Here is a 27,187-nt window from a genome sequence, read left to right on the forward strand (position 1 = left end):
ACACTCACTAACACGCACATTACTTTTTGCAAGGTCCGAAGGCTTCAGCACCGCTGTGTCGCATCGAGGCTAAGAACAAGGGAGGTTCCTTAGCTATCGATCGAGACATATGCATTCCTCGAGACAAAATAATTTTTAGAACCCCTGGCCTAGCCGTCATCCAGCATTCAAACTTGCGGCTGCCGACACTTCCATGGACTGCCAAGTTGGGAAGCGACCTGTTGCAGTACGGGTGTCTGCCGTACCGAACCTCGCTGCTGTGCAACTGCCACGGTCGTGGCAGGCAACAACCAGGCACGTGTGCAACGCCACGATGCAGTAATAGAGGGGCCACGAATGAGGATGCGCTCAGCACGTCAGTCGAAGACGCGTTTCGGGTGCCGTAACGGCACCGAGAAAGCGGCAACCGAGAGTGGCACTTACCTGAAGGATTCCGCTTTTGGGGTCTACCTGGAACCCGTTCACCGTGCTCAGGTTGCGGTTTGCCTGAAACGGGAACCAAAAACGAGAATCAGACCCTCGAACATCGGTAGGGGAGGAACCAACACCTTGCTGCGACGCAACTTTAGAAGATTTCATGAATTGGAAACAATCCAAAAAAAGTTGGATTGTACGAGTGATAAACCATTCGTGGTTCGTGGAAAAATTCACCCGTGATCGTGAGCCTTTGTTTTTGCAAAATATTCCAGAAAGTGGCACTTGGAAAAATTCATGCAATGTAAAGGCTGTGATTTCAGTTTCATAGTTTATAAAAGCACCAAATATGTTAGCAAAAAAAAAAGATCTACATTTTAATGAATTCTGAGGACGTCCAAGCACTTCTTACGAGTTGTGAACGTGAAAGCATTCTCGGCGCCAAGAGGAGGAAGCAACCGCAGCGCCGGCAGGGAGTGCGGCGGTGCGCCGCGCAGAATGCCCCGCGGCGTATTCAGAGACTTGACTACAATGGTGAATTTCACCTACACGCAGCGCATTTTGTAGCGTGAGCTACACTGGCCGAGGTTGAGCAGTTTCGTGTGGCTTTCAAAGAGCCGTGCTGCGCATGCGCGAGGAGCAGTGACGTCGCACGGCGCACAGCTGGCGCGCCGGAGCCACCGCCGCCGCGCGCTCCGCCGCCGCTACAAAGTGCGCCTCGCCGGTCTGCGCATTCCAGAGGAGTGACGTCATAGCCACGGCAGACGCACTGGCGCCGCCGCGTGCCCAGCTGTGCGCCTCCGTTACGCAGTAGCCAAGTCTGACGCTGCACCGGAGCCGCTTGATAGCGCCTCTCATTTTGTGCGCATAAGCTCACGCTACGTATATCCTGGCATAGCCGAGCTAAGCCACCGCAATTTTTTTACAAACAGTGCACTAAGTCTTATCGCACACGGCACTGCAGCGGTGACATCATGCTCCCCCATTGCGCAGGCACGGCGAACCTTGTCGGTTTCAAGATGGCTTCCATGACGGAGCATTGCGTTTTTGTGCTTTTTTTTGCTTCTTATTTCTGAAGCGCGTCCACTTTGACCTTGAGCGTACCCGCTGGCTTCCATGACGAGGCATCCGCATCGTTGTGCTTTTCTTTGCGTTTTTTTGTAAACTTGCGAGGCACGCTTGCTTTTACCTTTAGCGGCCGAACTGGCTTCCGTGAAAAAGCATCCGATACGACGCATTGCAGCCAATTTAGGTGCAGTTTTTTGCGGTTACTGGTTTTTATGTCTAATTTTTTAACAGTTACAGACGCCACTAGCCCTGCTCTATGGGACCAGTTAATGCTTTCGCATTAATATAACACACATACTGAAGGAAAACCAAGGATAACATTTAGCGCACCAGAAGTGCGCTTGCAAAAAAAAAAAGTAGAAGTAATTAAAAATTGTTTTGTTAGTCTGGCTGTGGCGTCTTCTACCTCTACACCTTTCTTCCTGATTGGCATGGCGGTGGTTTACATTTTTTAATGGTTAACCCTTTGTGTTTCTGAGATGATCCTTATCTGCTTCTGAACCGGCAGTTCACAGTTGCAGTGATGGAAGTGGCATTTGACCTTTTGTAGTAGTTTCTATAGCAGACAAAATAATGGTTTGGAGCAGCCACTGATCCTTTTGGAGCAGATGGCAACACCTGTTAGCACATCACTTAAAAATGAAAAAGTGGTTCCAACACTAAATGAGTTCATCTCTGATAATGATTGAGGGCTTGTTAAGTATGTAGAAATCCTGCTCATCAATTGAGGTGTTTTTTTGTTTTTTTTGCTAGAAAAGTTGCTCTTTCCAGACTTCCGTCGACATTGTTTTTTTTTTTAACTTTCTATGTTGGCGTTGGCGTTTTGGAGGGAGCATTTGCGGGAGCATCGCGGCCGAGGTGGGAGAGCTTCCCCCGCGATCGTTAAAAAATGTCTCGGGTTTCGGGAGAGCCCGCGCGTTGAGCTGCGTGTAGCTTTTAACCAAGTGTGCCTGTGTACAGAGGGTTTCGCCGCTTAGTATCAAATTGTCGCTTTTTACTCAATGTAATAATTTAGCTGTTGGCGCCAGCCAGACTGGGAAAAATGCAGGGAACGACTCTAGAAGGAATTTGGCTTTGGCGGTTGGAGCACCAAGCTAACAGCTCCCCAACCATTGGGTAACAGTGTACCACCTGGGAGTAATGGAACTTGAAGGGATTGGTTGGTCCCTCAGGGGAAAGGAGGCCCCTACGAGTCTACAAAAGGAGTGCCGAGAGGATTCTCAGGGACTGGATTCGATTCGATTTTGGCAGACTGGGGACAAAAGTATGGGGTTTAATTTTGGGATTTTAACTCACTGTTGAGTTGTTTTGTTTCCTAATAAATGTGGCCACACTGGCCACTGTAAAGTCAACCAATGTCGCAATGTGTTCAGCGGGATTCGACAACTTTTAGTTGTTTTTTTTTTTATTCAACTTCCCGGGGGCTTCTGTCGGGCAAACACTATCATCGGTCGTTACCATCCGGACCAGGATGCCCACCCCCCCTCGAGGACGAGGAAGTTGAATGGGCTCCTCTTTGAAACTGGAGCATATTAGGCACTTATTACATTCTGTAATAAGGATAGGGTGAAAAAGGAACAGAGAACCTTCTTTTCAGATATAAGGCTTTGGTCAGGGTAGTCTCTGTTTATAATGTGTCTTAAAAACATGTTTAGTAAAAAGAAAGCATAGCACAACACTTCAGTTGACATAAAGCCTCTCCCGTCCTCCCCTTTTTAGACTAAATAGTTTATTTACTCCGCGAGTAATTTTATTTATTTTTTTGTAAACTGCTGGCAAAAACTAGCATATCTGCAAAAGGTTCATAAATAAAAATATGTCTTATTAACCTACCAAACTCGAGATTTTAACATTATAAACTGCAAAATCAACCACCCACAAGTATTGTGAAAACACGCTTGTGCTTTAGAAGTGACACTGCTCTTTAGCGGCATTTAAAACAGAGTTAAGTCAAAGTTTGCTGCTCTTTTGATTGACAGTTAAACAGAAACTACCTTGACTACTGTATTCTGTTTACATAATGACCCACAAATTTTTTCCATTTCTCGGCACAGCATTTTAAAATTAGAGATTGCCTACAATCAAGACCAAGTTCGGTACCCCAGTATTGAGCATAATATCCAAGTTATTGCACTAATCCAGGCACTCACTTATGTCAGCAGCTGATCCTAGCCCTCCAGAGCAGAGCGATGAAGCTCGTGATGATCAAGAGATCTCATCAGGAGTACAAGACCCTGGTTCTGTCTTATCACAGGAGCCACCAACCCTACTATTTTGTAATTCTTTCTCGTGACTTTTAGCTCTTGGCGTCGCTGACACTAGAAATTTAGACGATGAAACCAACCAAACGGCATCAAAGCACGACATCATAGAACTCGTCCATCTTCTTGCACATGTTCTTTCATAGAATAAACCAATGAAGTGCAGAAAATGTCCAGTGACGTGTGCTTTTATGCGTGTTCATGGTTGGATCTGTTCGAGCCTTGGACTGCACTCTGACCTAAGACGAAATAAACTATAAGGCGAGTAGAGATGCTATGCAATACATATTTGTATGATTTTCCTTTCCTCCTACTTTCCTAAATATTAAGTTTGACCAATAATCAAATATTTTCTTTTTTTTTTGCTTTGCTTAGGCCCATCTCGGCGCAAGCGAGGCGCAATTTTCGGCAGGAATGGCACTTTGGTACAAGATGTAGCAGACTTTCATTCATACCGCAATTCGGAGCAGCGCTTTTATCACTGCAGTAATACTTTACATTTCTATCATATCTATTTTTAAGCAAAAATGAATGATTAATTTTACACTGAAATTACACTATCAATTATGTACTGCCATTACCATGAAACATGTCACAACATTACATGACAAGTAATGAATTCTCCATAAACCATTACTTTGAAGTTGTAACAGGTAACTTCCTAGGTGTGGAAATCATCACTAAATGGACCTTTCCTAAGAAGTCTGCTGCTGGGTGCCGTTTACAAGCGGAAAAAGTCCATTACCAAAAACAGTTTTCAAGTCAAGATCAATTTATGGCAAATTCCACTGGTCATTCTGGAGTGCATTTATTTCACTGGGCGATCGGGATCGAGATGGATATGTTCCACTCGTCGTTTTGGATCAGCTCCCACTCCAGATCTCAATCCGGATCCGAGAAAAGTCGCTCTGCCGATTTCGACGGATTTGACTGGAAACCAGCCTTGCCAGCGCTCGGCGCGCACACTTGACTTCCTTTCTCGCCAGGCATGTAGCCTCGGAAGAATTCGTAATGGCTGCCTGCGAAATGCCGCCCGCTTTACTGCTGCTGCAGCTTGATGGCAGCTCGCCGTCAAGTTGCTCGAGCAGCTCCTGCAGCAGCAGCAGCAGCTCTAGTAGCAGCGATGACGAGGACTGCTTATATGTCCCGCATGAATTCGACTGTCTTTTCGGACCTCCGCAGAAGAGGCAAAAAATTGAGACATACATGGACACCTTTCACGAGTATTTTGATGAAGAGGCAAGTGGGCTAAGCTGATGCACCATCGCTTATTGACACGCATCTTTCACATAATGATTAACTATGCTCATGCGTTGAACAGAAGTTGTTAGCGCCGTGATTGCGAAAACACGTGCTTCGAGATCTAGGACCACGGGAAGGGAGTTCCCGAGAAGGTGAATGATGAAAAGGTATCCGCCGATCCCAGAGACGTGGTCACGTTCCTCTGGGGCTCCGGAAGCAGAGTAATTCTGTTCGGATCACTTGCTCCATCTCGGATCTGGCCTACTGATCCTGGTGCGCTCCAAAATGACCAGTGAAATTCACCATTAGAGTGTGCCAGCTATGTCAGTTCAGATCCTGTAGGCATGTCACCTAAAATCTATTAGTTTGCCAAACAATTACATAACTGGTTATAGTGTGGTGCTTCGTCAGGAGCAGGGGGGGGGGAGGGGGTTACCTCTGAACGATCAGGGAAATTGTCCCTCCTGTGGAACTGGCACACCAAACGTTTATGCAACATGTTGGCTTCCTACCTGTAATTTCTAAAATGTAGTTGTCAAACCCAAGCGTGCAATTGGTAAATTTAGCATTATTCCACGTTTGAGCCATTCAAAGAGGACACTGGTCATTAAAATCAAACCTTATCAAAGGCCTCCACAATTCCATAGAAATTAAAAAAAAAAAATGCTGCACTTCCTTAATTTTTTTTTAACTGCTTGAAAAAAATGTATGTAGTGAAATGCATGTTTTTTTTTTTATAAAAACAATTAATGTAATATTTACACCACAAGGACACCACTAAAAAGAGCTGTACGAATCAGAATCAGTCCTCCACTTTTGCCCCCCTCCCCTTTCCCGGTTGGTACACCCATGCTGTTGACACCAACCTTGAAATAAAAGCCACTCTCGAGTCGGTGCACACAAGCAGATGAAATTGATCTCAACTAAAATTGCATCTGGCAAAACCAATATTCCGGTAATACTTCTTTTTAAAGGGGGTGGGGTGGGGTGGGGTGGGGTGGGGTGGGGGCGTAGAGCATATTTTTACATAACCTATCTGGGCAACTTATTTTTCTTTTTTTTTTTTTTGTTTAGTTTGGAAGTGCAGTGTTTGGTATTTTGTGCACTTTTTTATTATTTTCTTCTATAAAAATTTATTCTTTTGGTGGCAAGAAGAAACTGCTGCTGGCAACAAGCATCACCAGAGTCGCCGTAGCTATACTCCACTACAACTTTTCTTGGCAATGCAGTGGAAAATACAGGCTCGCTTTCCCTCTCCCATTTTGAGCGCTGAATAAAGCTGTGCACAGGCTCTCCTCCTCTCCCCGAAAATTCCAAGAAAAGTTGTCGCGGAGCATAGGAGGCACGAGCTACCACCCGATATAAAGGGTAGAGCCGTCAGCATCAATCCATCCATCCATACATGCGAGGGAACCCACCTGGTCGAACCAGTAGTAGAGCGGAGGCGGGTACCCCTCGGCGGAACACTTGAGCGTGCCTTGGGTGCCTTCCACCAGCTCGCTGGAGTGTGGCATCTTGGGGGAGATGCTGGGGGGTGCTGCACAAGGGCAAGGCACGCCTCAGGACAAGTCCCAAGAAACTCGCAAGCGGTGGGCGACCACACCACAGAGAAACCGGAAACCGACGACAGAAAGGAGAAGTTGTGTCCTTTGACGTTCTGTACTAGAGATGCGGGTGGTTTGGTTCGTGCTTGAAATAAAAATGTTTGGTTGCAAGATAGATTCTTGTCCCATTTACTTCTTTTCTACCGTCCTCCTTTTCTACGCTGGATGTATTTTTTTTTTTTATTTTTACCACCTAATATGCTGTTGTTCTTAGATTTGAAAGTGGCCGGCTAAGAAATGAGGAAATGTAAGCGGGTGGAACAACACATAATACGACTTTCGTAAGTGTGTCAGAAAAGGCAAGATCGATAGTGTGACCTAAACTGAAGTCCTAGATGCCTACTTGCAGCTCAACATGTGGCTCGAGTGAGGCTTTCAGTGGCCACTGCGCTTATTTATTTATCTGTAAGCTACATAACCCAAGTAAAACATCATTACAGTAAGGGGAATCTCTGACTACAGCAACAAACCCAAGTCGGCAAATCTTGCATAAAAAAGTGTCATTCATACTAATACATAAACAACACACATATGCAGACCGGGGGAAGCAGAAGCAGCAACCCTACCTTCCAAATGAAAGATGTATATCTTGATGAATCATATGTACTTACATAATTTAGTATAGTAAAGATGTTCTCTTGATTCAGGCACACATAACCTAAGATTGCTCGAGCCCCCTCTCAGTAAGATTTCGGGTGTTCAGTATTGCTTGCCACGATGCAACATTCACATTAAAACTCTAAACTGAAAGTCGTGCAACACGTTGGAAATGCTCATCTGTCATTCCGCAAGACCCACATTTGGCTTTGCAGTCTTCATCTTGATAAAGCATGTTCGCAGATAAAGCGCCCACCTCGATTAAGGACACTACGAGATTTTGTAGATTTGGAAACTTGAATTCAGGGAGCCACATTGTGACAAAATCATTTGCTGCAAATGCATTTTTCAGCTTATTGTCTGCTTATGGATTACCCTATCAACAAACTCTATCTGGCAAAACTCTCGAACATGTTCAGAGTTAATACGTCCGATTATATCGGGTTGGCAACCCAACACACCAATTCTTCTGGAGTGTGCCTTTGAAGGATGAGGAGTTCATTTCTGATGGCGTGCCGGGGGCCGCATAATATTGCTTCGTGGGCCAAATGCGGCCTGCGGGCCGCCGGTTGCCGACCTCTACCGTAGAGGGTAAAACATAAAAGCCACCCCTAAATGCCTATTGCCATGTGGCCTACATAATAGATTCAAAACGGCCAATTGCAGATAATGCCAACTGAATCTGCACTTCTATGAATTTGCAGGCCTCTTTAAAAACCAAAACTTTTAGCCTGAGGAACAAAGACATGCAACACAACCTCTTTAGGTCTCACGGAACACGTTCAAAGTTCAGACAAATAAAAAAGCAGTACACGCAGAAACAGAAACATGAAGGGCTGTCAACATGAAGGCTCTTCCCACGGAGGTATGAAGCTTCTGGAGGCGACATGAGGCCACTAGACGTGAAGCCGCAAATGTGGAGGGACACGCCAACAACGATGACCAAAACCAAGAGACGTTACTGGGCGGAAAGGAGAGCTGACTCCACTGCTGTTGTGGTCGCCTTTGGGGCCCCTAGTCTTGGTTATCATTAATGGCATGTCCCTCCATACTTCTGGCTTCACCTCTGGTAGCTTCATGCGCCTTTAGGGCACGTCTGCTCCAAGCCGGTTAACATTAACCACGCTAAAAAGTTAACTGCCCTTCCCTACTAGGTAGCTAGCCATATTTAACAAGGACTGGATGAGCGATAGCTCCAGGTTTTATTATGGGGAGGTAGCTGCTGTCACCTACTGGTTCCAGCAAATATTAGTTGCTTTCGTAGAAAAGTTTCCAAAAAGGGGGCATCCAAAAACACGTAATACCAGGTTTTTGCAATGCAGCATAGCATACATTTGAGCTTAAGGGACACTTTTTCTCGCTTGTGGCACAGATATTGGGTAAGGTAAAACTAAATTAACCTTGTTTGGAAAATTTCTAAATTTTTGGCTGTCTGAAGCGAAGACAAGCCTTGTTGAAATTTCCTTCCCAGTTCGAAGGAGGACGACGAAGTTCCGTCTTAAAAACAATGAGGAAGAAGTGAGTAGTGAAAGATGGGTGTTACACTGGCAGCATGGTTGGCCAGCATGTAATAACTGTATATAACACCATTATAAATTGAAAACCAGGTAGTTCGGTTCTAGTGAAAACAGACCTATTACTAAATTACCCAAGCATCGAGGAGAATGCTCAAAGTATAGTTCTATGCTCTGCGCACGCTAGTCTTCCCAGTATAAAACATTAAAGTAAATAATCATAATAAGGCTTTGACAAATGCACATGCAAGGTAAAAATTGTTTTAGGCTTTTGCTTTAGAACAGTTAATAGTGCAGACGCCAGCACGTGCAGCACACGTAACTACACTCGTAGCATGAACATTGGTGCTTGGGAAATTTAGCGAAGGGTCTTTTGGGACGCTGTCTGCTTCTGCGTGCTGTCAATAGACCTATCGCTAATTTACCCAAGCATCAAGGGGAATGCAAGAAATGGTGTTTCATGTGCCGCACGCGCACGCCTTTCCCGCATAAAAGATTTGAAGTAAATAACCAAATATTGAGCGCGGACGAATGCGCGTCCAAGATGCCATTTGTTTTACGCTTTCGCTTTAAAACAGTTACTGCTGCAAACGCCAGTAAGTGTGGCACGTGGAACACCATTCCCTGCATTCTCCTTGATGCTTGGGTAATTTAGCAATAGGTCTATACCTGACCGATTGAGTCAAGGCAATCCACTATAGTATTCCAAAAACGTTGCCATGCCGACAATTACTGCAATCATTTAGGCTTAGGAATGGCCAGAATCGAAAGACTATCTAAAAAATGCAACGAGGTCATTGCTCATGCTTTGCAATTTAAGTGAGGTAAGACAAAGCGAGAGCCTCCTGCACCATTCATTGCTGACTAACGCACCCGTTATTGCAGCTACTACGACATATTAATTCCAAAGCGAGCAACACTCGTTTGCAGGGGCACCGCCATGTTTCTCCGCCGCCCTTACTCTGCCGGTTACATGACCTGAAATTCCCCCTCATAGCGAAATGCGGTTAACTTTTTACGGCAGTTAAAGTTAACTGGCTTCGAGCAAACAGGCCCAGAAGCTTCCCACCTCCATGGCTCTTTCAGGGTTCATATACAGCTGCTACGTTTGATTTACCTACAGCTCATGTACCAGAAGCACACGCTTGCATTTCACCTATGAGTGCAGCCTACTCTTAAAACACATAGTGGAGGTACGCTGCCTTGCACCAGTGTAGGCTAGTGCGGGTAAATCGAACGAGGCCAGTGATCGAGCCCGGCGATCGAAACAAGAAAGAGGGGGGGACTCACTGTAGACGTCAACAGTAATGTTGCGCTTTTGGAACTTTCCCGTGACGGCGACCATGGCAGACACAAGATAGAGCCCCTTGTCCTGCTCCTGGACGCTGCGGATGAAGACGCCGTCGTCCGTGCCCTCGTAGCGCTGGCTGTCCATGAGCCGTCCATCCTTGGTCCAGGACACCATGGGCACCGGGTTGCCCCTCACCCGGCAGCGCACCTTCCCTTCCTGCCCCAGGATCACATGCTGGCTCAGGGGGCACTCCTCCCACGTGATGTCGTCTGCATGGCGAGGGAGCGGGTCGGACAGCCAGAGTTCCCAAGGGAAGATTGCAACAGACCGCACAAAGCGTGCTGCAATGCATGGCGGGAGCTCTTGCGTCGTTGAAGAATGTGCTTTGTGATACTTGCTTTATGAGATATGCTTTTAGTAAAATAGTTGTAGGAGATGTACAAAGGCTTTTACAAGATGTGCTTTTGCCAAGAAATTTGACGCTGAAATGTGCTTTTGGTTGAAATGCTCTTATACAATATGGTTTTGGTTAACTGCTGTTTCTAGACCTGCCAGAGAACCTTCCAGAACTCCAAACTGACCACATCTGCGGTTTTGGAGCTGCTGCTGTGTGCATGGCAGTGGCGAGGGGGAGAAAGAGAGAGACAGGAGGCATTAGTATGTCTTGCCATAAATGACACGCTTGTAAGGGGCAACGGTGATGGGAAGAGAGCGATAGCGCTGCAGCGATGGGGCAGCCCGTCCCCTGCGATCATGGGTTTTTACATGCGAATGCTGTCGGATTTAGCCGGAATGGGGCACTAACAGCTGCTGCTGTAAAAGAGACAGCACAACACAAGCTCCTCAACAAAAATGTGACAAAAAGTTGTGTTTCCACTTTTACATTTGGCATACAAGAGAAACTTGCATCAAGGTATATTAATTTTTATGCTTGAGAGTTAAAATGAGCCAAAACAAGACCAGTTGTGGCATTTTTACGGGATCTCAGGAAAGGGTAACAAATGTTTACTCATTAACATATGACTTCTACAAAACAAGCTGCTGGTAGAGTGCTCTAAGCATTTAACATGGCAGTTCTGTGCAGCTGACAAACAGCTGCAGTTCACAAAAGCATGGCAATGACAAAAGACCCTTAACTTGTGTACCTCCAACAGCAATGCAGAAACAAAGAAACAAGAAGTCAGAGTGACTCAGGGTTGAAGAAAGCATGGCAGTGACAGGAGACCCTCAACTTCCATACCTCCAATAGCAATGTGGAAACATAGAAACAAGACGTCACAATGACTCACGGTAAAAGGTGATGTGAACCGAAATGGTTAGGCGGATGGTGTTTCCATAGAGGGCGCTACACGTGTAGGTGCCACTGTCTTGGGGTGACGGCTTGTCAAAGGAGAGGATGTAGCTGTCATCCGTAGATATCACCTGCATATCCGGGCCCCTGAAAAGAAAAGCATTGGGGAAAGCATAATAGTCAGGACCACAGCAAGTAAACGGAAAGCTAGGACACTTAATCATATTGTGTAATAAGAGGGACTGCGGTGAAGGAAAAAAGAAAGAACTTTCAAATAGAAGAAACGAACACAGGAGCCTCAAACTCAGCTCAGCTTAAATAGAGACGTTAATCTCCTGTCTGTTTTTTTTGTTTGTTTTTTCTCCTCTAATACAGCTTGGGTGTTACACAATGTGATTAACTATCACCAGCTCGCCTGCACACTCAACATCTTTTTGCTAGGATAGGACACTGACATTATTAGAGTGACCAATTTATAATAAATTACAAAAATCGGCTTTGCAAAAAATGGCACTGTAATTTCCCATAAAAATGCGGTCAGTGTGTTTGTTTCGTGAAAATACTGAAGGGGCACTAAAGAGGATTCTGCGATCATCTGTTCTTGGTCATAACTGATCCTACGGGTCCTAGGCATCCTAAAAATCCAAAGATTACAATCACACGACACCCATTTCCTTACTAAAAATGCAACAAAAGGTCGGAACACACCACTTTCTAAGGCAATTTTTTCACTCAGCGCAGTGACGATGGGTGCGCATCGGTCCCATCGCAAGCCTCCTCTCCGAGAGAGCCAGCTTGTGATTGGCCAACGAGAGCCCATTGTCACCACACCGAGACCACTGCTGGGGTATGCCCCACCTTGCCTGAGTGGAAAAATTGCCTCAGAAAGTGATGTGTTCTAACCTTTTGTTGCATTTTTAATAAGGAGATGGGTGTCGTGTGATTGTAATTTTTGGATTTTTAAGTTGCTTAGGGCCCGTAGAGTCAGTCGTGACCAAGAAAAGACAACTGCAGAATCCTCTTTAGTGCCCTTTAAAGGATGAACCTTTCTCAATCAGAACTTATAAATAAAAACTAAGAAAAATGAGGTAATCATTTTGGTTTCGCTTTTATTTTATATTAGTCAAATGAAATGCCTCCTGCCCACGGCGACCTTTATTGCTTTGAAGTGATTGGCTGAACTCATAGGAATTCCTTTACATTACCCAGTCACATTTAATGAAGGCAAAACTTCTTAGAATACTTTTATACTACAAATATGCCATCAAACCTTTGGGGCAGATTACAGTATTATGCCTTCCAGATGATTTGTAGTTCATAAGGCTACTACTACTGCACAACTGCCAAAACAAATGTTTTATCTTTTGCAATAGCACATACATATAGCCGGAAATTTTGTTTTCTTGTTCTGCAATTTAACTTGATGTAATGTTTTAAAGGAATGTTAGCAGCTTTAACCTGTATGCCAGCCTTCTCATAATCAATCCTTGTTATATTTTATGAATGCAAGGGAAATTTAGTTAAAACCCAACAAGAAATGTTTTAACTTTTCATTATTCACAATTACTTTGGACAGCATGAAGATATTAGACATCTGAATACTTATGAAACCGGCTAGTATGTACCAAATATTCATAAAGTAAATCTGTAACCAGAAATTATTAGCTTTCAAATTCCAATACTCCTTTAAAGATCGAGACATATTACTGTACATGACTAGACTTTTTTAGGCTCAATATTTCATGAATTTTGAATTTTGGGGAGTGTAGGTTTTACAAATATTTTGCAGGCATGAAATTTCGGAAATTGGATAGATATATTACCTTATAGTGATTCACACCATGGGGGTAATATATTTTATGAAATCAACTTTTAGCACTACCTTTAAAGTTGCAAAATTCACATAAATGAGGACCTCGTAAAAAATAAGTCATTCAAAGCACTAAGCAAACATCATTGCGTGAGGTGCACCTAGATTCCAGTACTATGCAAACTCAGTCATATGAAATTCAGCAAGCAAATTGAAGTCAAATTTCAAATTCAAGATTGCCTGAAAAGCCAACACCCTTGCTTATTGGCATTCTTTTCAGCATTCTTCGTCTACTCGCCCAACTATCCACTTTGTAAAGTATTGTGAGAAATCCATTTCATAGAACAAACAATAAAATTGCTCCCGTGAGGCCTTTTAGAGACAACTCAAACCATACAGGAGCAAATCCTTTTTACTAGTACAGGGGTGGAACTCATGAAATGTGCTTGGGAGCAGCCACGGGAGCAGCTGAAACAGCCGTTTTAGAGCAGGTTGGGAGCAGCTAAAACTACATTCTGGAGCAGGCTAGGAGCAGCTCAGATCAGTTTGCATTGCACTTCAGCTTGTGTCTTAGACAAGCACGGGAACAATTTCAATTTTGCTTAGGAGCAGAGATGAACATCAGTGGTTAGGGACCCAGGCAGATGGGATAACAGTGTAATAGATGCGAAAACTTGAAACTTTGTGAGCCTTAATGAGAATCAAAAAGCTAGTACCTGATGTTTCTGAAAATAGCGTCCTTGATATTTTCTTAGTGGCTTTCGGCTGCTCAAAATGCAAACCAGCACTGCTTATCGCACAACCCGCACGTGATTGACATAGTAATTATATGTGCGAACCACGTGACGAGCGTAAACAACGGACATGCAGTTGCACGGAGGAGCAGGGCAACAAATTTCGAGTTTATCCTATTGCGCAACTCGATATCGAAGCCGCAGGCTACGATTAACGAAGTTATCGTATTTGAAGCGATAAGCAGGAGCAAGGTTAAAGTACTCCGAGCAGATAAGTAGAGCTGCTGGCCGGCAAGGTAAGAGCTGCTGGCCGGCAAGGTTTCGGATCGGACCGCGTTTCAGTCCTATCAAATCACGATTTATCTTGCGAGAATGCGGTTCCAACTGCTAAGGATGAAGTACTAAAAGGAATCTTTCGCTCATTTGCTTTCGACTGGATGACGTCCGGATCCCGGGCCGCAGAGCCTCATGCAATCTGATGCTTAACGACTCGACCTCACCTCGGCCGACTTGCCCTACCGCTTATGGTTGAAGAATAACAATCCAGTCGCAGGTGGTGTAGCGCTTTGAATCCGAGTTTTTTTCGCGCGCTTCCGACTCGGGATAGACAGGGGGAATAAACACAACAAAGGATTACAAGGCCGACCAGGCTAAACGCCCTCATTGTTGCCAATTGAGTCGATAGAAACCGAAACTAAGACGAAATAAAAAGTTTTTTTGGCGCACGTTTTGCGATTTGGCGCATAATGGCGCGAGGTATTGGCTGTGGCGCAGTTTCTGAAACATGGCGCAGGATGGCGCAGACACATGCGTCTGGCGCAAAATGGCGCAAATGGCGCAGCCGTTCTACCCCTGCTACTATCAAGCCACAAAATCCCATTATCAAAGCTTAATCACAGACCAGTACCATTCTCAAACTTCGAAATATACCGAGTGTTCCATTTCAATTAGAACAGATTTATAAAAAAAATCTGTAAAAGATACACCAATACAGTTTGGGTAGGGGAATTATATGGCCAGGGGGACATCATATAGGCGGCTAATCTTTGCGAGAAGTTGGAGAATTGACTACATTCCTTGATTAACTTTTAACTAGTAAAAATAATCATATGGCTTCAATTAGGAACATGCTGAGCATAATGAAAAACCACAACATCAGTCAATTTTAGAACGACCTGAAGCTTGTGGGAAACTCGGGGGCGTACCAAAGTTACCGCTCGTGCAGCAGGCGCAAAGCTAGCAGTGGCAAAACGCAGATCATTAGATTATCATTGCGATCCGCCACAGCTAGCTATGTGCCTGCTGCACAAGTGGTAAATTTGGTGCACCCCCGAGTTTCCCACGAGCTTCAGGTCGTTCTAAAATTGACTGATATAGTGGTTTTTGATTATGCTCAGCATGTTCCCAATTGAAGCCATATGATTATTTTTACTAATTAAAAAGTTAATTAAGGAAGTTTAGTTAATTACCAGACTTATCGCAAAGATTAGCCACCTATATGATGTCCCCCTGGCTGTATAACTCACATGCCCAAATTGTATCAGTGGATCTCTTACAGATTTTTTTGTGATAAATCCGTTTAAACTAAAATGGAACACCCGGTATACTCCACTGCAGCTCTCAGATTGCCATCCGGATAATGCAGACCCTGTATAAAATTAACTCTTTCCGTGCCCCGTCTCTGACCCCTTGATGTGACGATGCTGCATTACTTTGCATCTATGAACAGAAAATAACAAAAAAGTATGCACTAACCCGCACAGTGTGCACAAGGCATTACGATGCCAAGCCCCGAGCAAAACCACTGCCTCAACAATAATAGCGACTCGCACCGAACATCGAGCAGGACTAGGAATTCCATTTGCGGTCCTATGCACCCCAGAATCTGCAGAGGGCAGCAGATTCAAGGTGTATCTAGACGACTACAGAGGTGGCACGAAAGCAAAAAAAAACATCAGAACAAAAAATAAATAAAAAAACCTCCCCCTCTGTGTGTTTTGATGTTATCTGTTAGACCGCATTCCCATTTCCGATGCGGCTTAGTCACACAGCTGGCAAAAGGTGGCGGCGAGGTTGGTTTTAAGAGTCTGGCGGCAGGGGCCACACTTATTCTCGGAGGCGCAGGTGGGGAGGCGAAAATAAGTCGCTTCTGACGACCTGCTTCCTTCGGCATCGACCGACTGACGGCCCTCCTCTCAATGCAACGCTCTCCTCACGAGTCAAGCCCCTGTCACATGAGGGGGAAGATATGTTTTTGAAAAAAAAGTAAAGTAGAAGTGCACGCAAGCGTGCGTCAGCTTTTAGCCGTGGCCCACTTTCAGCCAGAAGCGCAAATGGCAAGGAGCTCTAGCCCAACTTGGAGAGTTGGGGCCTCGTTTTTGCTTATTCTGGCGAGGGAGAGGCATTGGTACCTCGATAAACAGAATGACTACTTCGGGATGTGTCTTTTCTCGTCCGAAGGATATTGATTTTTGTCTACCGACGTGCCTTCCAAAATGGTTTTGATGTCGTCTTGCAAAAGAAAAGGCTCCCCTCTACGAAAACACCCCAGAAAAAAGTGAGCCCTGCACTCGGACGCATAGAAAGGAAGAGTGCTTAGCCCTCTACACCCGTTTTCACCTCAAGAACTGTAGTAAAACAAGTCCGGCTCCTCGCGGAGCATTACCAATTCCCCTTTTTATGTGGATAATTAAGGTATATGCAAGTGAGTATTTTTATTATAAATGTTATGTTATCAACACATATACATTCCAAACGCTAGAAGCATAGCTTTTTTCTTCGATAGCCAAATGTCGTAATAAGACTTGCTTTTTTCTTGAGGTGAAAACCGGGATAGAATGATTTACTCATCATACACATTTCATACATTTTTTTTATGGGCTTAAATTCTTCCATAACTAAAAACAGTCTTAAAGGGCATACCATAAAGATTTATCCAAGATTTTGGGATTGCGAGCATGATACAGGTCTGGCTTTAGAGAGAAAAATTTTAAAAGGGGTCTTCCACCACGCTCTGTCCTGCATAAGGCAGGAACAGATTTTGAGAAGGAAGACAGGCCATTCAGCCCATTCTGTAGACTTGCTCCTCAGCTTGGTTGCTGAGCAGTTCTACAGGCTTGCACATCAAACATAAATAGCACGAAGGACAGACAAGCACACAAAGAAGATGGGACAAGCTCTATTTATGTTTAGTGTGCTTAACCAACTAGCCCATTTAAGTATTTTAGCATAGTTCCTGGCTACAGTGATGCCTCGTTAATATGGACACCTCCGTTTCCCTAAAATTGTTCATAATGCGAGTTTTCCATAAAAACGTGAAAAAAAATGCATGTATTTACCCAGTTCATCCTTGAACCAGGCACGTAGCCAGGGGAGAGGCCCATGGCTACGTGCCCCCCCCCCCCAAAATCTTCCATTTTGCATGGGTCCTCCTATCCCCCTTCCCCCTCATACAGCATTTTGTCATGAGTGGGCCCCCCCTGAAACAAAATCCTGGCTACGTGCATGCCTTGAACATGTTGTCCACATAGCAGGGTATCTACATTAATGAGTCCGTATTAATGAGATGTGACCGCAATTGCATCTTGCACCATGGGAACACCTCGTTTTACTTATATTCAATAAGTAAAAGAGACAGCTAAAAAAAAATGTATCCTCACGATTTTTAACAGATTTTTGACGGTCTGAAAAATGTTTTGTCTCCCCAATTTTCCGGGCTTCCCCTTTGGGTATTTAAGTCTACAGTTGGGGACCTTTCAGTTAACGACACAAGTGATGGACTGTGAGAACAAGCACACAGATAAGACTAAGGCACACGGGAGAGCAACAGAGCATACTGACCCCAAGATCTCCTGGTTGTTGGGGCCCGTCCACTTGAAATCCGTGTAGTCTGCGTCGCCCGAGTTGCCCTTGCAGAAGAGGACGAACCCTTTGCCGGCTGGCTCTGTCTTGTTTTCCCCGACGGGGTTGATCACGAGGGTGCCTTGGGACTCCACACCAGACACTGTATGGCAGAAACGGGGAAGCAGATAGGAAAGGTCAGGCCAACTCGAGCACCAACGAACTCGTAAAGCTTGCCACGGAATAAGAAAGGGAAAAGCAGGGAGAAACAAAATTGTCACCGAAAAACGAAAGCGTCAGTCAAGAAGGACACAAAGCCGCTGGAGGAACGAAAAACAATGTTTTACCTACATCGTAGTCGAGCGCGGGGACCCAAATCACTTTCCGACATAGGAAATGTCAACACAAAAAGATTGCCTTGAGAATAGATTTCATGGCGAAGATGTCGAGAGTTCTCTGAAAATTACATTAGAGCTGATAACTAGAAATAAATGCCGCAAAGGGAGAGATAAGCAAATGCAGAAGGTAATGAATGAACCTTCCCAACTCAAACATTTTAAGTTGACATGTCCACATTGACATGTTAACATTCAAAATCATTTCATAAGATACATTTTTTTTTATAAAGATTTTTATTTACGGCATAATGCTTGAGGAAAACACTGACCAAGGTCTGGGTGCATAAGAGAAGTTCACACTGCAGCCTTGCCCACTAATTCCTTCAGAAAGCTCATCTGATTGAAGCCATTCTTGGCTTCTGCTTCTAGTCCTACGTAGCTAACCCCTCGAATACATTATTTACGGTAATTGCCAAAAGGTGAGACAACTAAGGTACAGCGGTTTTCCGATCAGTGGTTCGGCCTGATGTGATAAGAAGTTAAGCTAAATGTTAATTGAAATAAAAACTGCCAGTTCGAACAGTTCAAATGATATGCAATAGTATCGTGTAGTTTATTCCAAAACTAACTTTAGTCATAAAAGAGCATGCAGTGGACTCAACCATGTCGAATTAACCTGAGACTGGGGTAGAGAAGAAACATCAAAACGTAGAAGGGACAGAAAATAGACAGGACGACGTCTCAAACTCAGCTAACTCATTCATTTAGTCCACCTCCTTATATAGTCTCATACTCAAGGTCATCTCAGGTTAATTCAAGGTTAATATTCACCAGCTCGCCTGCACCCTTACGATTTTTTCAGTGGACTCGAGTTATGCTATATCGAAAAGGTGCACCAACAATTTCTGCAAAACAAATAATAAGAATAAAAAAAAAAAAAAACTTATTTTCTTCTTTCAACGATCTCTGGGCCTTTGGGCGCTTGCGCCATTGCAGTGAAAAATGATAAAAGGGAAGAAGAAAAACAGACAAGCTGGTGGACTAGCTGAAAAATAATAAACTTAAGACTGGAAGAAATAGAAAAAAAATATACATAAATAATGGACAACCACTAAAAAAAAACTGAGTATTTTTTTTTTTTTTTATGTTTCGGGTTCTTGTAGCGTTAAAGAGACCTTCCAGCTGCACCGGTCAGAGGCTCTGCATCTCAGTATTTAAAAACAGGAAGAAGGGATCGAAAATAATTATGCATCTGCCCACAAAAAAACAAACAAAAAAAACAGGAAATTAATTAACGTTTAAAACCCGACAAAGTATTCTCTCCCCCGTCTTTTCCCGCCCCCCGACAGAAACTTGAGTCCACGGTCCTCCACCAACAAAGCAACCGCAGGTGCTGCAAACACATTTGTGCTCAGCCTCTTAAATGACGATAATGGGAAATAATTAAACTGTCCCGCCTTTCCCCTGAGAAGCAAAGCAGCCGGCTCTTTCAACCGTCCCTTCTACTTTCTCCAGGGGGGGGGGGGGGGGGGGGAGTGCAAATTATAAACAAAAAAAAAAAAAAAAAAAGCAAACTCCGCCCCACTGACAAAACAACTCGACTCATCACTCAACAGACCACATCGCAATTGTCCACCTCCCTTTACTAAAAGTAAAAAAAAGCGGAAAACTAATGAGGTTGGTTGTAGCGGATGCCACCACACGCATGCGCCCACCGCACTCGCAGGGTTGAAAAGACAAACAAAGGCAAGGGAGCAAAACCACTTGGGCTCACACTTGCGGCGGCCAAGCGAGGAGAGAAAAACTCCGACGCCGACGGCGGGTTCTCGACCGAGCGGCGCAGCGGCGGCGCGTCACACCACACGGTGGTGGTGGTCGTCGCCTCCGTCCTCGCTCGCGACAAAAGGGCGCTCTTCCAAGCGGCGTTATTTCTAAGGGAGGCCCCTTCCGCCTCTAATGGGAGACCCCCGCGGCCTTTATGCCTCCCTGAAACACTCGGCAGCGAGAGGCAAGGACCCCCGGCAGCAGCTGACTCCCCCTCCCTCCTTTGTGAGCGAGGTCCAAAGGAAGCCATGCTCGTCGCATCTGTCTAGCGTCGCCGGGACCTAACTAACGACGCGGTCTTCTTTAATACGCGGCCCCGACGAGAGGCAGCGCGGTGGCAGCTGGCAATTAAACGAGGGGGCCCAGATTTCCAGTTCCCTTGTGTCTTATCTCGGCCGCCGCGCACAACAACGCAGGCCGACGCCGAACTGTTGTCTACTCCTCTGGCCGCTTGTTCGGGGTTGGTTGTGTAGCTGCGCTGCCTGTCCCACGCCGGGAAGAGAGCTGGTGGTGTAACATCTGCTTCCCGGCAGAGCGGTTTGCAGCGTGTCTCCTTAGCAGAGACAACGGCACGCGCGACTACGACAAAGGCAACCGACTCCCCGCTCAGTGGAGCAGAATCCGATCCGCTTCGGCCTCCCCGGACCGCATAACCAGAAAACAAACCGCCGTCGCAGGGTTTCGCAAACATAGCTCGCCGCATGCTTTTTTTTTTTTTAGTTGATCGGCTTTTTGTGGACACGAGGACATTGCCGACGTGCCTCTCACACGCGGCCTTTTGTACAAGAGCGCGACATGAGAAGATGTTGATTCTCAAAACTTCCTTTCAAGATTTTTTTTCTTTCTTTCTTTTTAATTTTGCAGCATACAGTCTCGGATTCTCGGTACTTGTTCAGCCTCCTAAATTTCCCTTTGTGTTTGCGCAGGGTGGAAGCTGACGGCGTTCGATATTGGCAAAGATGTTGTCACACTCGTGTTGTACATAATACAAAACCACACAAAAAAAAAAAAAAAAAAAAAAAGATTTTGAAGTGTGACAGCAACACTCTCGGGTCACGAGTAATTTGCGATTCGCCCCAGGTTGTACGGACACCCGAATAAATGCAGCGCACGTATCCACGAGTCCAGTAAAATTTCACTGCGGTTTAATTCGCGCAGCTTCGTGTTTTCACCGCAAGGCGCTGTGATGTTATTGGTGGTGCCACGAATAGAGAGCGGTAGCTACTTCGTCTATGTGTGCGTCGGCACGGAGCTGTGACAGCACGAAGTTGCCTGGACAACTAACGCCGCCTCTTCGCGACCACGTAAGGCGTTTACAGCACCCAGCGGCCAAAACATTATGCCACGAAAGTGTGTGAAGGGGAGCTTCTTCTGGAGAAGCTGCAGTGCCATTTTAAAAACACGCCGCCACATCGCCTAATAATCCACAATCGACTGCACATCTGACTTGTCTAACTCGCTGCTGTAACACCTGCTATGGTTAGCATATTGCGCCAACCTCAGTCCCATTTGAGTCCATGGAACAGGGCTGTCGAAGTGGAAGCCCGCAATGACAATTATACCGATTTCAGCAATATTGTCACACAAGTTTATTAGAGCCCGTCAATATCCCAAACCCCTCACTAGATATGTGAATCAGCGAGCGCTTCCTGTAGTTACCGCGAACAAGGCACTATTGTCTTTAGCTGGCGTAGTACTATTAGCGACGCGGTAGCCATAAATAGCAATTATTAGGGCCATCAATATCACACAGTGATTAGGGCAATGCACCAGATGAGCTGCTAGGCTAGGAATCACACTGACTCAGCGTTTATAATGATGTGCCTCGAGCTCTTTAATTGCGTAGCCGTGGCTGTAGACGACGGTCGATGAAACTCGTTCTGAACAGGGGAGGCAGAGGAAGGCAGTGCAGCGCCCCGTGCGAAATGAGTTTGACCTCACTGCAGAACAAAGTAGAGGTGTTTCGGTGGCGCCCTCTTATGGTTCCATCCGTGAGGTCACGACCAGGATTTGCCTCGCCGTAACATAACGAGCTGTAACCCTGGCTTACTTATCAGTTGCGAACGGCAAGTGTGAATATGCGTGTAAAAAGGACGGTGGAGGCCCGGAGTCCTCGCATTCTGGATGGATGGATGTTAATGGCTGCACCTTTTATAACGAGCATCGCACCACCTAGCCCAGGAACCATACGTATACTCCTCCCTTCGGCCGTATAAGCCAATTTGCTTCCCCTCTGCATTTTTTGGCAACTATCACGAGGCAGCGTAGGATATTGTTAGGATGACCTTCAGCCAGAACCGTCAAGGTTGGTAGTCTGCACGACTTATTTTCGTCGATGAAAGCAAAATTAGTAATCGAATTCAGGACGTCACAGTGAGCGTCTAAGCCAGGGGTGGCCAAACCGCGGCTCGCGAGCCGCATGCGGCTCTTTGCTGGTCCAAGTGCGGCTCGCGGATCCCTCGTAAGGGGAGACCCGCCCCCTTTCGCCCCTTTCCGCGTTGCCCCAGGGGGAAAAAAAAGAAAGAAAAAAAGATTTCAGAATAAAGCAGACTGCAGCTTGCAGTTTGGCAGCCTTGTACTCCCATACGTACCGTATAGTCGTACACACTCGTGCCCCCATACGTACAGTCAGACTCTGAACAAAGGTTAAGTTTGTTCAGAGGTCCAAGGAGAAACAAACGACTTATTAAGATACAAAGTAATTGATGGCGTGTTTAAAGATAAACTTGGCATTCAGGTGGTAATTATAGAGCGCCCACATCGCGTGGGTCGGAAAACTAACAAAAATCGACCCGTTGTGGTTAAGTTTTTTGACTATGCAGAAAAGGAAGGTGTGCTCAAACAACGCAAATACCTAAAGGAGACAAAAATAATGTTAGAAAACGATTATTCCTGGCAAACCATCCAAAAGCGCAGAAACTTATGGGAAGCCAGTAAGAGTAACCGAGATAATGGAGAAACCGTCTAATTCGTGACAAAATAAAAATAGGTAGTCAGGTCTTTCAATGGGATAACAATGCAGGTCAAATGGTCGCAGAAAGGTTTCGACCATCTCATCCAAATACTGGAAAGTGACGCCAAGACAACTTGATCAGCGCCCACAATAAACGTTACGACTTCTGAGTTTCAATGCACTAAGTATTGTTAGTAAAACAGACGAATTGGAAACAATCTTGCTAACCCCATGTGGCTGCTATCACAGAGACATGGCTTCATAGCGGTGTCAGTGAGAGTGAAGTTCTGCCACCGCCTTACAAGATGATTAGGAAAGGTAGGGGATTTAGAGGCGGTGGCGAGACGATTATTGTGATTTAGTCGATCTTGTGCCACTGGATAAAACGGCCCAAAATTGGATTCTTTTTTTTTTTTCTAGGCTACAACGATGTTTTGTCGACATCGGTATAAACTACATGCATTTTTCTCTGGTTATTATGGAGAACTCACAATATGGACGCTTTATTATTTTTTTTATGGAACGAAGGTGTTTTTGTTAACGAGACATCACGTAACACATTTTAGTTATTTTTTTTCCAACCGATTTCATATATTTTTAAGATAATTTTTCCCCGTGGAATGTACAGTGCGCCTCAAACTTAACGCAGCCACGGCATTTGCCGTTTCTGACAGTCCCTACGGCGGCCGATTGAACTATCCGAAGAATGTTTGGGTTCCCGATTTCTATCCCTTCCCTTAGAAGGCATCCCTAACGTTTTGGTGACAAATTTAACGGTAAGTAGCCGACACGAGCTCAATGTTTGGAAACTTAGTGGCGGCGTTAAGTTTGGGCTGCACTGTACATGCGAGGGGCGTTCATACAATCCGCGCCATTTCCACACAACAGCTGCGATCACGAGGAGCGGCGTCGGTGGTGACGTTAGCCCACCTCCGCATATGCATGATGACGTGGGCAGACACACTTCTCACACCGACTAATGAGCTAGAGGACACTTTGGCTCTGAGGAAGTGTTTCAATCACCTGGTCATCGCCCTGGAAACGCACGTCACGCAGTGGCTTGTTCGCGAGAGGAAGGCAGCATATGCAACTGGGTACCAGCCAGGGCGGGTAAATACGCAGAGGCAGAATTTTATAAGCTAAAGCAGCCGCATGCGTCACCGGTGCGTTGTGGTATAGAGCAAACGCACTCCCTTGGTGAGCTTCCGTGAATAACGAGGACTTTATGAAGGCACCTCGTCCAACGGAAACGGTTCCGCGTGAATAACCTAAGCTCTCTCTCAAACGACCGTGAAAAGGTTCAATCACTCGCGGCGCTCGAAAAAGCAGAGACATGCAGCCTTTGAAAAACAGAAAAATGTGCCAACGGCTGAACTGTTTTTTTTTTTAATTAAATTGATTATTTATTTTTTAAAAAGCGACTCCTCTAAACATGTGGAACCGAAAACTACCGTTTAGCGCGCTTACAACGTCCGAAATTGATAACTGCTACTGATCCTCGTGTACATACATTTTACCAATCCCTGTCTGTGCGGGCCATAGATTTGTGGACACTATACACTCCCCGGCGCCGTAGTTTCTCTCGAGTCCATTACTGAAATCGAGAATGATCTACGTTTATTGCTTCAGTAGCAAAAGTCTGCCGACGCGAGTCTCGTGTCCCCTTATAAAAGGACGACAACGGTCCGTAATTTGCCTTTTCTACGGGATTTTCAAAGCCTGGACATGACAAAAAAATGCCCTAATACGAATGTGGAAATGTCGTCAAAGGAAGCAAGCTAAAAAAAAAAAAAGAACTAACGCAAGATTAAGAAAGGTCTAAAGCAAGGTTTATAAAAAAAAAAACACTTTTAAGCAAGATAAAAAAATGTCTGAAACAAAATAATAAAGAGTTATAAAAAAAAAAAAAAAAAAACCTCTAGATTTTAAAGGAATCGAGGACAGCCGCGTTTACAATTCCTCAGCGACGATAATCGGTTTTATCGAGTAAAAAAAAAAAAAATTATATGAATGAAATAACAAAGCTGGACCGTGATTGAATCTGCGATCCCTTTAGCAGTGCGGCCCCATTATCTTTCACATTTCGATTTCAGCCATTCTAATCACCCGCGCAAGCCCATTCCAGGGTGTCTACCCAAAATTACTTCTTTCAAACTCCCCAACTTTTCCAGGTTTTTTTTTTTCCTAAATATTTCGATTAAATTTCCCGACACTCACGAGAGAAGGAAAATCTGGGAACTGCTGCTGAAATACAACACATAAAAACAGTCTGCAATAATAAAAAAAAAAAGTATTGACATTACAGCAGTGATTGAACACTTTCCTCGATCTGCGTTCACGTGACAACATATTGTTACTGACCAGGACTATCTTCAACATGTCTCCGAACAATGGTGCTGCGGAAATGCTTTGGGAAGTTCGGGGGAACCCAAAGGCTGGTTCATACACACACTGGCATTTGACTATGCTCGAGAGCGTTGCATTCCCTTGAAATCGCCTACAACGAGAGAAGACAGTGGCGCCACCCATCAGGTAGCACTGGAACATTTTAGATCTGCGTATATAACTTAGATAAATACTCCGTGTTCTAGCACGGAGCTAAGCTATAAATCTACGAGTAGTTTTTTTAGTTAGACAAGTCTGTTTATATTCTTGGAGCATAGGTTGTGAGGTTCTACTCCTTCGGGAGAACATAGAAGTGTCAATCTTAATTTATTATGGGGATAACTTTTCTTGGCATTCTCGAGGAGCGGAGGAGAGAGCGCGCACAGCTTCGATCAGTGCTCAATGAGAGCACGAGGGCACGCACCTTTGACTGCATTCCAAGGAAAGTTGTCCCCGAGTGCAATAACAAGGCTAGTTTTACAGGAAACATCGACATCGTGTGAAAGTTCATTGATTTCACGACTGTTCCTCTCGACTGTATGAAACACGAGCGCATGCAAGCCCGACGAAGCAACAATTCCTTTAGAACGACTCCCGTTTGACCGATTCGTCGGTTGTTTTTTTTTTATCATTTTTTATTTCACTTTTATTCAACCCATTGTCGTTTTGCTTGGGGTACATGGACATTAAATTATATCGAAAAACTTCTTTTTTTTTTTTGTTACAAAAACAAATATTAAGATGACCATGAATGTGCCGTGACTCCCAGCTAGATTACTTAGGAACTGTCAAATAATTGACAGATAGAGGAGTAGATTATGCGCTAGTTTTTAAGAGCGAAAAAAGGGAGTTCATGTTTGTTTTCGCTTTTGAATGCATAGTTTTACAGTTCCAACTTTTTTATATATTTTTTTTATATTAATCTCCATTTTGGCAGCAACACCGTTCACTATTCAAACCAGGTATTTTTGCACTTCGTTTTTTTTTTTTTTTTTTTTTGTTTCGTTTAGCAGAATGTTTGATTTGATATGAATTTCTTTTTTGTTTTTTTTTTATTATAAATATGTACATTTTATTTGTTAAGCCACGCAGTTGGCATGTGCACGTTGCTAGTTGTGTCTAATGGTGAACTGCACATTCGCAGTTCACCATTGCTGACCTAAGAAACTCTCGGACCCCCCATCATAACTGATGGCTCTAAATCCTTATTCATTTTATTAAAGACAGTGATGCGATTGATCGAAGACATGTCAAAGAGCCTCTCGCAGGGGTGGAAGCAAGCTTCAGCTTTTTGTAGCAAGCCTGGGAGCAGCAAATGCCCCTTTGGAGCAGCTTTGGCTACTTTGGAGCAGCTCAGGAGCCACAAAAGTCGAGTTTCGTGGCGGCATAAGTAAATCGTGGAGCTGGTCACCCAGGTCAAAGTTGAGGCTATATAGCCCAAACGTGTTTTTCTAGATACAAAAAAAAAAAAAAAAAATGTGACAACGAAAAAATATTTTTATGTGACCTTCCAGAACCATTTCCAAACATACCCTTTCTTTAAATACAAATCAGCGCATAGCATAAAAAGCAAACGGCGTAATTGCAATTTATCTCAACGGCAGCTATTGAAAACTGACCTAATAAAGGGCTGGTTCTTCTCACAAATTTCCAAAAAAAGGCATAATAATATTAAAAAAAACACAGCCTAAGTTTTGTGAAAACAAAATATGCCGATTTAAGAACTCAAATCACAAAGTCCATAAAATGAAAAAAAAAAAAAAAAAAAAGCTTTTTAGGGTCCAATAGTATGGTATAAAATGAAGCTTAATACTTAGCACAGTTTTAATTAAGAAATACAAACGTTCGAAGTTCCTGTTTAGCCAACATAAATCTATTCCAATAGGAGGGAGAGAAAGGGAGGGGGGGGGGGGGGCGATGTTTGAGATGCTTGATTTCTGAGGGGCGGGAGTTCATACGAGACTTTACAGCATGGAGGTAGGAAGCTTATGGAGGCGGCATGACGCTGGGGAGAGACAAGC

At 44.6% G+C, this 27,187-nt stretch overlaps 1 protein-coding gene across 3 annotated transcripts in view; it reads right to left on the minus strand.

The window, feature by feature from the left end:
- Positions 1-27,187, minus strand: part of LOC8030970 (fasciclin-2) — a 126,340-nt gene that overhangs the window by 63,746 nt on the left and 35,407 nt on the right. For all 3 annotated transcript variants that reach the window (XM_042290337.1, XM_029970246.4, XM_029970194.4), the window contains exons 2-6: positions 17,667-17,829; positions 11,281-11,429; positions 9,991-10,260; positions 6,404-6,522; positions 424-486 (exon numbers count right to left, since the gene is read on the minus strand). In XM_042290337.1, the coding sequence (XP_042146271.1) occupies positions 424-486; positions 6,404-6,522; positions 9,991-10,260; positions 11,281-11,429; positions 17,667-17,829 (764 nt within the window). The remainder of the gene's footprint in view (positions 1-423; positions 487-6,403; positions 6,523-9,990; positions 10,261-11,280; positions 11,430-17,666; positions 17,830-27,187) is intronic.

Source organism: Ixodes scapularis, unplaced genomic scaffold (assembly GCF_016920785.2).
Source record: "Ixodes scapularis isolate PalLabHiFi unplaced genomic scaffold, ASM1692078v2 PGA_scaffold0__279_contigs__length_252992795, whole genome shotgun sequence".
Lineage (NCBI taxonomy): Eukaryota > Metazoa > Arthropoda > Arachnida > Ixodida > Ixodidae > Ixodes > Ixodes scapularis.